The sequence below is a fragment of the Salmo salar genome, chromosome ssa16, assembly GCF_905237065.1.
Source record: "Salmo salar chromosome ssa16, Ssal_v3.1, whole genome shotgun sequence".
In the NCBI taxonomy this organism is placed as follows: Eukaryota; Metazoa; Chordata; class Actinopteri; order Salmoniformes; family Salmonidae; genus Salmo; species Salmo salar.
This window is the reverse complement of record NC_059457.1, coordinates 65471819-65484638: the sequence shown is the minus strand read 5'-3', so window position 1 is coordinate 65484638 and position 12820 is coordinate 65471819. Positions and strand designations below refer to the sequence as shown.

Genomic DNA, 12820 nt, shown 5'->3' with positions numbered 1-12820 from the left:
CATCAGGCAATACTTCTTGTAAATAGGAAACTCACATTTTGTGAGTGTTTTTTATAGGGCAAGGCAGCTCTAACCAACATCTCCAATCGCGTCTCATTGATTGGACTCCAGGTTAGCAGACTCCTGACTCCAATTAGTTTTTGGAAAAGTCATTAGCCTAGGGGTTCACATACTTTTTCCAACCTACACTGTGAATGTTTAAATTGGGTATTCAATATAGACAAGAAAAATACATTAATTTGTGTGTTATTATTTTAAGCACACTGTCACGACTTCCACCGAAGTCGGTTCCTTTCCTTGTTTGGGCGGCGGTCGGCATCGCCGGTCTTCTAGCCATCATCACTTTTCATTTTCCATTTGTTTTGTCTTGTCTTCTCACACACCTGGTCTCAATTTCCCTCATTACATGTTGTGTATTTAACCCTCTGTTCCCCCCATGTCTTTGTGCGGAATTGTTTATTGTAAGTGCATGTGCACATTTTCTCTGGTGTGCGACAGGTTTTGTACCCATTTGTTTGTTGTTCTGGTTCCCGGTGGGTTTTATGATTAAAACTGCTCCGTTGATTACCCAGTTTTGCTCTCCTGCACCTGACTTCCCTGCCGCCAGTTACGCACTCCCTCACACACACTATGTTTGTCTATTGTTGTGACTTAGACGAAGATCAGATCAAATTTGATGACCAATTTATGCAGAAATCCAGGTAACTCTAAAGGGTTCACATACTTTTTCTTGCCACTGTTTATATATATCATGCAAGTTCTGCGCCAATACACATGTAGGATCTTAATTTGAGGCAGTTTGCTACAACAGGAATAGGATCCTGCATGAAATTATAATGGAGGAGATAGAGACCCGCACACTGTCTGAAAAAAGGAATAATTCCAAAACTAAGCCTTGAATGCAAAATAAAGATTTCATGTAATTTAGTGGATGCTCTTAACCAGAGCGACTTAGAGGAACAATTATGGCTAAGTGCTTTGCTCAAGGGCACATTATTAGATTGTTCACCTAGTCAGCTTTGGGATTCAAACCAGAAACCTTTCAAATACTGGCCCAACCCGCTAGTCTACATGCCACACAGAAAGCTGTTTATTTGAACATCATGGTGCTTAAAAAAATCATAGTAGCAATAATTTATGATATTTCTCTGTTCGCTTTTGTATATAATGTAGATCATGCATTCTATTGTACAAGGTACTGATTATAGATTTTCTGATGTATTTTCTTGCTTGATCATGTGACATGTAATTATCCTTGAAATAAAAACAGGTGTGTGTGCCGACCATTTATACTGAGTATAGCCTGAGGCCGAAACTTCTGTTTAGATATTTTGGGCACAATGATGTTCAAATTAGCATCTTTATTTTGCATTCAAGCCTCAGTTCTGGATCTCCATCTCCTCCAGTATTCTTATTTGGATTCCTACGAACCTGGAACCAACACGATTTAGTAGTAACCTTTAAAGAGCGCAGACGGCCTCCTGTCATTTAAATATCATAATTAATGGACATTTTTGTCAGGGTTGATACATTTTTCGTAATGGAAAATCATGTATGACATTTCAGTCGAAATTACAAGCTTCAGAAGTCTTTTAAACCTTCTGTAAAAAACACAGAAATGTAGCCCTATCCATATTGGCCAATTCCGAAGAGAATTGGCCTATATACTTAATACTATAAGTTAAGTATAATAAACACTAAATGTTTTACATTTCCTGCACTGCAAGGAAGTGGTCAAATTAAGATCCTACATCTGTATTTATCCACACAGTTTTCAGATGCTCATTTTATTTTCAGAGTATGTGAGGGTGCTCTTTTGTGTGTGTGTGTGTGTGTGTGTGTGTGTGTGTGTGTGTGTGTGTGTGTGTGTGTGTGTGTGTGTGTGTGTGTGTGTGTGTGTGTGTGTGTGTGTGTGTGTGTGTGTGTGTGTGTGTGTGTGTGTGTGTGTGTGTGTGTGTGTGAGAGAGAGAGAGATAGAGTGTGAAATTGAGCTGCTACCAGTCAGGATGTCCTTATCACTAGAGCAGTACCTGTGGTGCTAGAGGTGTTCTTACCCAGACTCCTCTCTGGGTTTGCGGCTGGCTGATAAACAGACACTCCCTATAATCTGCAGGTCCATAGGGTGATACCCCCTTCTAACCCTCTCTGGAGACTCTCTCTCTCTCTCTCTCTCTCTCTCGTACCTTCTTCACTGTTTCAAAGCCATATTTTCTTCCCGAGGAAGGCATTTCCTGTTGTCTAGAGCTCTCTTCTCCTTTTCCTGTTTCCATTATCTTACTTCTCTACCTCTCATACACTCAAACTATAATTCAATAACCTGTATGCAGTTGATTAATACAAAATACTTCCACGGGGTATTTGGTAGCATTCTTTATCATGTGATGAAATATTCCCAGTGAGATTGATCACAGTAGCCATATCATTCATATGCATGGTCTGTCTTCTCTTTTGGGGGTGTTCCTTTCCCCATATCACCAGAGGACCATCTCTTGGGCAACCTCCAACCTCCTCAGTCACCTGCTCTGGGCTCTGAACCTCTAACAATATTGGCGTAGATTCTGTGTGCATCCCAAATGGTACCTGATTCCCTTTGCAATGCACTACTTTTGACCAGGGCCCATAGGGCTCTGGTCAACAGTAGTGCACTATATAGGGAATAGCGTGCCATTTGGGATGCACACAGAACAGTGTGGCATTTAATTAATATACTTGTATTTCCTAAAGGGTTTGTATAGAACGTGCATAAAACAATACTTAGGAGGATAGTAGTAGGATTGCGCGGGATCCTTTTATCTACATAAAGATTTGTTTTAGGTTTTGTCCAAAAGGATACAAGCCTTTGGATTAGCTTTGTCCTCACAGCTGGTCCAAGCCAAGTTTGTCCTCTCTTGTTTCGTCCAGCACTTCCCTAAATACCACTGGAGAGTACTACCTAGTAGGTCTATGGTTGTATCATGTGTAGAAGAATGTGGTACACTTACCAGCTCTGAAGGGTTGTGTGAAGTGTTCTGTGAAATTCTGTGTGACCAGACGGGTGACAACCTCAATGATTCCTTGTTCGAATGTTTCTGGCGATGTCATTGGTAACGCCGGACCCGCTGTGGTTGATGCCTTCATGATGATGTCAGTCAATACTGGATTTACAGAATGCAGAGAAATATATTATTTCTTAAATGAAACATAGCTGTCTCCCCTTTTACATGTACATTGTTTCAGGTGATTAAGTATTTTATAACAGTTAACAGAGTGGAGATTTTCTCATACAAAGTGGGCATTTCACTATTCAAAACCACACAAGTGACACAAGTGACACCAATGACTACATGCATTATCAGGATTATTCCTCAATCTGAAAATCACTGATATGACAGAATTAATCCAGATGTTAAGGACATCGGCTTGAAGCTCTCTTCACTTTGTCTCTCTGTCCTTCTCACAGTGCAACTTGTCTACAAAGTCTATCATAGAACGACAATACAAACTCCTTAATAGAAATGATAACAGTCAAGAAATGCAGAACTCACCAATTCCAAGTCAAGCAATAAGTTTTCCTTTAACTCCCTTTCCTTGAGGATTTTGTGCAACTGTTTTGCTGTTAAGTTGACAGTAGTGTTAAGTTGGAGACCCATGCGCAATGTGTTTTTTTTTTCTCTCTCCCTTGAATGGGTGTGGGCCACATCTGTTGCTCTGTGAGCTGATCTGCTAATTCCCCTGGTAGACATGGTCTCTTACGTAGCCAAGAGTTAAGCATGCAGGCCCCTCCCTTTTACAAATGGGCCACAGCTGCTGAGTGATTGTATCACACAATAGAGCTGGCTGGGATAGGGCTAGGCGATAGGGAGGAGTGGAGGCACACACAGGAAGCCTGGGACCTACTATAGTGTAGAGTGATAGTGTCACACGGATAGAGTCCTGGGATAGAGTGAGGGCTAGGGTTATGGAGGGGAGGGAGAGAGACACACACAGGAAGACTGAGACCTATTGGGTGGACTGTAGCCTAGCAGTTAATAGAGTTGGGGCAGTAACCAAAAGTTGTCTGGTTTGAATCCCAGAGCCAACTAGGTGAAAAAATTGTCAACATTGTCCTTGAGCAAGGCACTAGTTGATCTGGATAAGAGCATCTACTCACTGACTTAAATGTAAAAAATGAAACCAGTCCTAGTCTGGACAGCTAGGCAGTGTTAAGACATAAAAGAGTTCCTGACAGACTTGTAGAACTAAGCGGAATCTCTCCCTCTAAACTAGATAGAACAACTAAGTGTTATTACACATGGTTACCTTCTGTGACTGCTAGTTGAGTATTGTTCTAGCAGTCAGGGTAGGTGATCTGTAAACATAATGACTTTTTAATCACCCCCCTTCTTCAGTGAAACTGAAACTAATGTTGGTTGTCATGTCTGCCGATGCTAAACAAACCGTTTCTAAGGAGGGCCAGATGGTGCTCAGTTGTATTGGCAATTACATGAATTACAAAGACAAACATTTACCCGTGGAATAGGCCTACATACTTAACAAAGATGAAAATGCCCACTTGGCAGGTTCAATCACAAGTGTGTTTTAATCATTTCAATTGTCATTTTAAACTAAGTCAATCACCTACATAATAAGTAGCCTACGTACTAGAATTGAAATCCAGTTCCGTATTTGACAGGCAGAAAAAAAGGCGGCATAATCACATCAACGTATTGATTGGCTAACTATGCAGTTCAGGCTGGGATGGGACAGTGTTGTGGGTTGTGTTGCGTTGTGTTGCGTTGCGTTGTGTGTGTGTGTGTGTGTGTACATACATGTGTGTTGATGGGTGTGTTGCGGAGTTCCCCTTGTTGTTTCTTGCCTTTGTGGACATTCGACTGCAACACTCAGCCCGTCATTTCGTTTGACCCGTGCTTGATGAGAGCCTGACCACCGCTAGGCTGCCAGAGCATCGAGGTCTTGAGGGTAAACGTCACAGCTGAGAAAATACTGAGGAGGCTCGCTCCCTCCAGGGGAGAGTGGCTTGCTACGGTCTTCACCAGAATTGATTATGCAGTAAGTATGACCTACTTTGAAGAGTGTCCGTTATCAAGCTGAAAAAATGACAAGATGTTCTGATTACTGATGATGGCACAGAGAAGAGGCTGTGATGGGGTAGTTAAGCGTTAGAAAAATATCTAGTCCTCTTTGTACCTGAGCAATTTCGAGACTGGTAATCAACATACTGTACGCGATGTGCCTCTTCACAGTCAATTTCTCTTGATTACTACCTTCAAAAGAGTCTTATTATGAAGTCATTATTTTTGCTCGATTTAGTTAGATGTTGTCAAAAACACCATACAGCTATAATTAAGATAGCTGTATAGTGTATAATTATAATTATTCATAATCTCTTCACACCCATGCACAGCCACGCACTAGGTTGAGATACACTTGCCTCTCCTAATGTTGTGGCTGGCTGGAAGTGCAAATATGCCATGACAAGCAATTTACTGCATGGAAGCGGTGAGAGACAGAGCAGAATATTATTATCCTCCCACACAGAGGCTCAACTTCCTAGCCTACCTTACAAATAAAGGTTTTCTTGTGTTTCCCTTTAGCAAATAGTCTTTGGTTCAAACAGCTACACCCATTGAAGCTCAAAGTACTTCCTTATCAATCTCTGTTCTCCATGAGCTATTTCAGGACCAGAGATGACACAGATAATTCTGACATTCCATCACAAGGTTTAGAGTTAGCCCTTCGGTCCTAGGAAGAAATCTCAAACCCTCACCCAGGAGCCTGAAAGGTCCCACTGATCACTGTTATTGTCGTTTTTATTTGACAAGTCTCAAAGAAATTAGCCGCTCGCTAGGAAATTGATGTCATGTGGCTCTGGTGTGAAAGGAGTGTTAAGTGGCACAGCTACAGTAGCTGAATCTTAGGGATATTTTTCACGAGTGTCCCTGGAGAAAGATCTGAGGGTCCATGTTTCGCTACAGGCTGTGAGTGACAGCTGGTAATTTTGTTGGCCAAGTTGTTTATTCCTCTGACCCGACTGTCTGCTGCCCGCACCTTGACTTAAACGCTTTAGACATGTCTTATTTGTTTCCCGGTTATTTTTAGGTTTCATATCCTGTCTACAAGGTCGGCACATTCATCAATGCCCATTTTTTTTCTCTCCTTTTTTTTGTCAGTTTTTTATACCCATTACATTCCACGTTAGACATTTCCTCATTCCGTAATACCACTCAAAGAGGCCAATGTATTCCGTTAGTTTGCAAATGGAAGTAGAATTGAAGTAGTCACATTTGCCCTTACCCTCATCAGTCTGTGGATAGGTAGATGGATAGATTGGAAGCTTATGGGAAAGGTTAACCTGGTGTAATGAGGGAGCGGAGGAGAGCAGGACAGAGATGGCGCGATGCATAATGGATGCTGGTTGCTGCATCATTACAGTCAAAGACTAAACGCCATGCTGTTCTCCTCTTTCACTCAGTCTAGCAACGGACTGAAAATGGCCTACTAACAAACTACGAATTCATAACCTTTACTGTGAAAAACACAATAAGTTCCTGACTGTAATAAATGTATGTAATAAACAAATGAATCCATTTTTGCAGTCATGATCATTTCTTTAGATAGTACCTAATCAGACAGGTGGAGAACTAGGGAAGACAAAGCTCTCAGGTAATATGGCATCGTCATCTTCACCATGTCTATCTCTGTAGCTGTCACAACAGCTAGAGGAAGACATATAGTCTCATTACCGGCATGTCCCAGCAGTACTCAGTCAACTATTCTATTATTTTCTCCTTCTGTAACCAACCTGAGGCTAATGTTGCTGGCTTTGTTGTTTCTCAACATCCAGACAAGATTTATTTGAATGCTTTCCTTTTGCTTGATAATAAGTTGAACTAGTAGGAGGTGCAAACTTTGCTTATGTGCAAATGCTTAGTATCACCTTTTGAGTATTGAACTAGCCTTCTTCTCCCACTGCATGCCATTTTATTTTGATAGGAGGAAAGAGAGGAGAACAACAGCAGTGAATGTGGACCAGAGTATAACAGCACAGTTTTGATTTTAAGATCAGCCCACAGCTTGTAATTGTATTATTAACTAGCTGAGGGCAGAGGAGAGGGTAATGGTCTACTTCATCACTCTGGGCTTCTAGAACCGCTTCTTCCCCAGTGATATATGATAACACCAGTCATTTAAATCATCCAACCACCCCGCTTTTCCCTAGTCTCCTAAAACTAAAGCTTGCCTTGAAGGCAACAACAAAAAAAAGAAACGAATGGCCGCATAAGAGCATTACTCATAAATATGCTCTTCCCGCACTTTTTAGGAGTTTGCTTTTTCTGGTTTGTGATAGTGTGGGGTCAATTATATTGTGGATAAATCACAATGTCAGACGTTGATAATAAATGTTTTTAAGGCAATATGACAGATAAAAGTGTGTACTATGTACTGACCCAAGCTCAGATGGAAGAGGCAAAACAGATTTTGGAAAGTGAGATAAGAATAACACATTTCATATCAAATCACAACATATTCTCTTATTCGCATGAAGCTGTAAAAATGTCTTTATTAAATATACATTTGGTTACAATATACCTGAAGAATTCTATAAAACAAATTCAAAATAAATACAATATTTAAATGAATCATATTCAATAATTGTGTCAGTGGTGTTTGTACATCTTTTACAATAAAATACTGTAGATAAATTACCTAATGCACTTGAAATAATATAACCAGGCAATAACAATCCTTTATCGTGCGTCTTTCATGACAGAAGATCATCCCCTGAATACATGTTTCCTTTGTATAGCAAGCTTGCTAAACAGATTTGTTGTACAATTTACTTGTTCTGTTGGTTTGCTAATTGTGCAAAATATAAAGCCTTGCCGTTTCACCAATGTAAGAGCAAGTAACATGGATTGTGGAGGAGACCGTAGCAAATTTGTACAATACTGTACTTCTCCGTTCAACAAAACTCACAACAACAACCAGGACAAGAGCTCTCCTGAGAATGAACCTACCTTTATACCCTAGATTCCCTCTGATTATCTTTTTCAGGTCTAGAGATAATTAATTTCAAAAGTTACTAGCACAATCACACCACGTTGTACTGTACTACATTTTTGACTTTCAGACATCTAGTATCCGTTTACTGTACCACTCTTTGGTGATTCGTAAAAGCATAACATGTCGCAGGATGTTGGTGATGGTGGATGCAGAAAGAATAAAACGGTTATTGGCAGTGAGGGCGCAACAAACATACTGGGAACAGAAAAACTGATGTGTTCAGAGAACAAAAGGGCCAGCCACAAAGACCTTGGCACATAGTCACAATGCTTTTCAGTGAGATTTGATCAGTGGTTTAGCCAGGGAGCAAGAACAGGTGCATTGCTTGCTCAGACCTTGCCTTGGCAGATGGTCGAACATCATTAATTAGTCATTATCACATTCAGAATCCACAAGTGAATACAAGTAAGTGAGTTAGAGTACCGGTGCCCAACCAACCCCAAATGAATAAATCCCTTTAATTGTACATTCAGAATGGAAGGCTATATAAAGCGGGCTTATAAAGTCACTGGGGTGGATCCGATTCGTTGAGGCTTTTTGTCTCCTGACTTTAGAGCAATGTAATATGAAGTAGATAAATAATAAATGTTCTCCAATTGTCATTGCTCATCAAAAGTGGTACAGCTCCCATGCTCCAATAAACAGCCTTTGAGATATAAAACTGCGGCATGACCATTCTCCATTGGGTCATTCTTGTAGCCACACAGGGAATGGATCACCAATGATCACTGCTCCTAGAAAGCCCAGGAACAGTCAGTGACTAATACTGGGTTTTGTGATGAATGGCTTCTCTACCCAGAGGGGACTGTCTGTATTTGAGGCCAGGCAGAACAGTGTGCGGAACAGGAGGCAGGGAATTGGGCAAAGAAGGCTATGGTGTCATCAGATGTAGTACTCCTTTCTGCTGTGACTCACGGAGCTGTGCAGGTCCAAGTCTAGATCCAAGACCAAGTCTACAGGATAGCTGTTCTCCAGGCCTGCAGGGTAGCTGTGTTCCGGGCTGTGTCTGGGATCCTTCTTCTGTGAGATGGAGGCCTTCTCCTGGGGGTGGGTGTGGGTGTGGCTGCAGTGGCGATACAGGAAACATGACGTCACGGCCACGGCACAGAGGGTGATGAGGAACACAGCTGTGATGAGAGCTGGGAAGAGAGAGCCAGAGACAGAGAACATTGTTTTTACTTTAAAGTTAATCATTCTGGGGGTTACTTGGTAAACATGAATATGCCAATCCTGTCTACTACGCCAAATGTAAAAAGTATCTGTTTCAGGGAGAATGACTGTACACTGACAGAAATTAAATAATTTGCAACATAATTTATAATGTGAAGAAACACAGATAACTGGGGATGTTCTTCTGGCTAACCTCCAATTACTGCTGAATCACTTCTTGTCTTCCTCAGTCGATCTACGCCCCTATTGACACCCTCTGAAGGATTTATTCCAGAAGAAAGGAAGCAAGCAAACAAAGGAGATGTCAGACATGACCTTCAATTATATTCGGTGGACGATGAAAGGCTACGTGGAATTTATAAAGGCATTTCAATCAATGAGTCATTTAATTTGGTTATTATGCCTGCTCATGTCAAAACCTAAAAGAGATAGGTCAAGTTAATGAGTCATTAAAGACCCACTCTGTGATATTTGCAGCTGTTACAACCCTTTGTATAATTTGGATTTACAGTGCATTCGGAAAGTACTCAGACATCTTCCCTTTTTCCACATTTTGTTTTACGTTACAGCCTTATTCTAAAATATATTAAATACATGTTTTCCCTCATCAATCTACACACAATACCCCATAATGACAAAGCAAAAACAGGTTTAGAATTTTTTGCACATTTATTACAAATAAAAAACAGAGATACCTTATTTACATAAGTATTCAGACCATTTGCTATCAGACTCGAAATTGAGCTCAGGTAAATCCTGTCTCCATTGATCAACCTTGAGATGTTTCTAAAACTTGATTGGAGTCCACCTGTGGTAAATTCAGTTGACTGGACATGATTTGGATAGGTACACATCTGTCTATATAAGGTCCCACATTTGACAGTGCATGCCAGAAAAAAAACCAGGAATTGTCCGTAGAGCTCAGAGACAGGATTGTGTCGAGGCACAGATCTGAAGATGGGTGCCAGCAAACTTCTGCCCCCAAGAAAACAGTGGCCTCCATCATTCTTAAATGGAATATGTTTGGAACCACCAAGACTCTTCCTAGAGCTGGCCACCCAGCCAAACTGAGCAATCCGGGGAGAAGGGCCTAGGCCAGGGAGGTGACCAAGAACCCGATGGTCACTCTGACAAATTTCCAGAGTTCCTCTGTGGAAATGGGATAACCTTCCAGAAGGACAACCATCTCCGCAGAACTCCACCAATCAGGCCTTTATGGTAGTGTGGCCAGATGGAAGCCACTCCTCAGTAAAAGGCACATGACAGCCTGCTTGGAAAAAAGGCACCTAAAGGACTCTCGGACACTGAGAAACAAGATTCTCTGGTCTGATGAAACCAAGATTGAACTCTTTGGCCTGAATGCCAAGCGTCACGTCTGGAGGAAACCTGGCACCATCCCTACAGTGAAGCATGGTGGTGGCAATATCATGCTGTGGGGATATTTTTAAGCGGCAGGGTTAGGTAGACTAGGATCGAGGGTTTTAATTAACGGAGGAAAGTACAGAGAGATCCTTGATGAGAACCTGTCCAGAGTGCTCAGGACCTCAGACTGGGGTGAAGGTTCACCTTCCAACAGGACAACGACCCTAAGCACACAGCCAAGACAACACAGGAGTGGCTTTGGTACAAGTCTCTGAATGTCCTTGAGTGGCCCAGTCAGAGTTGAACCCGATCGAACATCTCTGGAGAGACCTGAAAATAGCTGTGCAGTGACACTCCCCATCCAACCTAACAGAGCTTGAGAGGATCTGCAGAGAAGAATGGGAGAAACTCCCAAATACAGGTGTGCCAAGCTTGTAGCATCATTCCCAAGAAGACCCAAGGCTGTGATTGCTGCCAAAGGTGATTCAACAAAGTACTGAGTAAAGGGTCTGAATATTGTATACATTTCTAAAAACCTGTTTTTGCTTTGCCATTATGGGGTATTGTGTGTAGATTGATGAGGGGGGAAAAAACGATTTCATCCGTCTTCGAATAAAGCTGTAATGTAACAAAATGTGGAAAAACTCAATACTTTCCGAATGCACTGAATGCTAATAAAATGACATAAATAAAATCCATATTGTGAAGCCGAACATGATTCACATCAATGCTATTAAACTCACCAGATGCTGATTGTGAAGTTGTACTATCAGCCAAGGCTCCACAGTTCGATTCAACTAGATTGCCAAGAACATGGACCAATGAGCTTCCACGACTCAGAATGGCTGTCTTCAGTGGTGTCAAATGATTGAACTGGACAGACGACAGGCAGCCAATGAAACCCTTGGATCCTGCCCTAAGCACTTCTTCATCCAAACCAGCATGTCCTGCTGATGTACCTGTGACTTTACCTAAAGTCAGAGATCGTAGTGTGTTCATCTTCATGTCAGAAGAAAGGTTGTATTTTTGGTCGATGTCTTTGTCAATCTGGTTTAAGAAAAAAGCAAACATTTCCAAATACACTTGAACATGCCATCAAGGTGGGATGACTGTCTATGCTGTAAGCATAATGCTTTGCTAGGTTGAAATAGATTCAGATAGAGATCACTGACCTGGACATAAAGGTCTTTGCCTTCCCGGTGTACTTGGACACGGTGGAGCTGCCCATCAGCTAGGCTGGAGACTTTGGGAGTAAAGATCTCTGCTCTCTTCTCTCTGTTCAGACGGTACCAGATCTGCAGACTCCCTACAAAAGTTAAGGAAGTCTGAAAGTCAGAAAAGGCTTCTAATCTTACAATGTTGTTAAGAGATGAAGACAGAGAGAATAATGGATGGAGATAGCAAAAGATAGCTACCATTGTTAGCGAGGATGATAGCCAAGTACTGTTGATGATAGGTGCTGACACAGAGTAACATGGCAGGGGTGTGAGTTGTCAGATAGCTGAAGGCAACGTTTTCTCTGGACTCGCCGTTGTGGGCATAGATGGCTGAGGACTGGCTATGGATTGGCTGACTGCTAGATGACTGGCTACCTCTGTCTCTGTTGTGCATGACTGGAAAAGGCATCTGGAAGGTAAGGGTCACCGAGGAGCCACTCCCAAAGGACATTGACACTTCTGTTACAGGGATACAAACATGGATGTCGTTATTAGTGTAGAAGGCTCCTATTCAGTAGTGCTGTTGATCTCAGACACTGATTCAGACAGCATTTGCAAGAACCGAGTAAGAACAAAAGGGATGCTTGAAAGAGTAAAACTCAAAGAAACATGGCTAGATCATCAATGGATCAAACAGAAGTCACAAATTCTCTGAGGTACCAAGTGCCCCTACCCCTAAAGCACGACCCTGTCCAGAAACCTCATTCAAAATGCTGTGAATAGGTTATATCTGAAGTGATAAAACCTGCTTTGATGCCAGTGGATTAATACAGGATTCATCCATAATGGGTGGTGTAGTCTCAGCAGGAGTCCTGTTGTGTGTCCGCCAGGCCAGCATGAACACAGCTTTTGAATGTAATTCAATCCAACAGAAAATATGTCCTAGCCCATGATATTAGTTCAGATTTATGGAAATGAATGAGCCAATGGGGATTGAAAAGAAAGTATATCTGATATTTTTAATACATGCTTTGATCACTCCTTTGATCAAATACATTTCTCTTTTTTTTTTTTATAATACTATTCTA

General features: G+C 41.6%; 1 protein-coding gene across 1 annotated transcript in view; it reads right to left on the bottom strand.

Moving 5' to 3' along the window:
* Positions 1-7522: 7522 nt before the first annotated feature.
* LOC106574290 (contactin-associated protein-like 5) overlaps positions 7523-12820 on the bottom strand; it is a 37924-nt gene continuing 32626 nt past the window's right edge. The window contains exons 19-23 of the mRNA XM_014150087.2: positions 11991-12251; positions 11748-11881; positions 11319-11622; positions 9407-9469; positions 7523-9182 (exon numbers count right to left, since the gene is read on the bottom strand). Of these exons, the coding sequence (XP_014005562.2) occupies positions 8926-9182; positions 9407-9469; positions 11319-11622; positions 11748-11881; positions 11991-12251 (1019 nt within the window). The 3' untranslated portion in view covers positions 7523-8925. The remainder of the gene's footprint in view (positions 9183-9406; positions 9470-11318; positions 11623-11747; positions 11882-11990; positions 12252-12820) is intronic.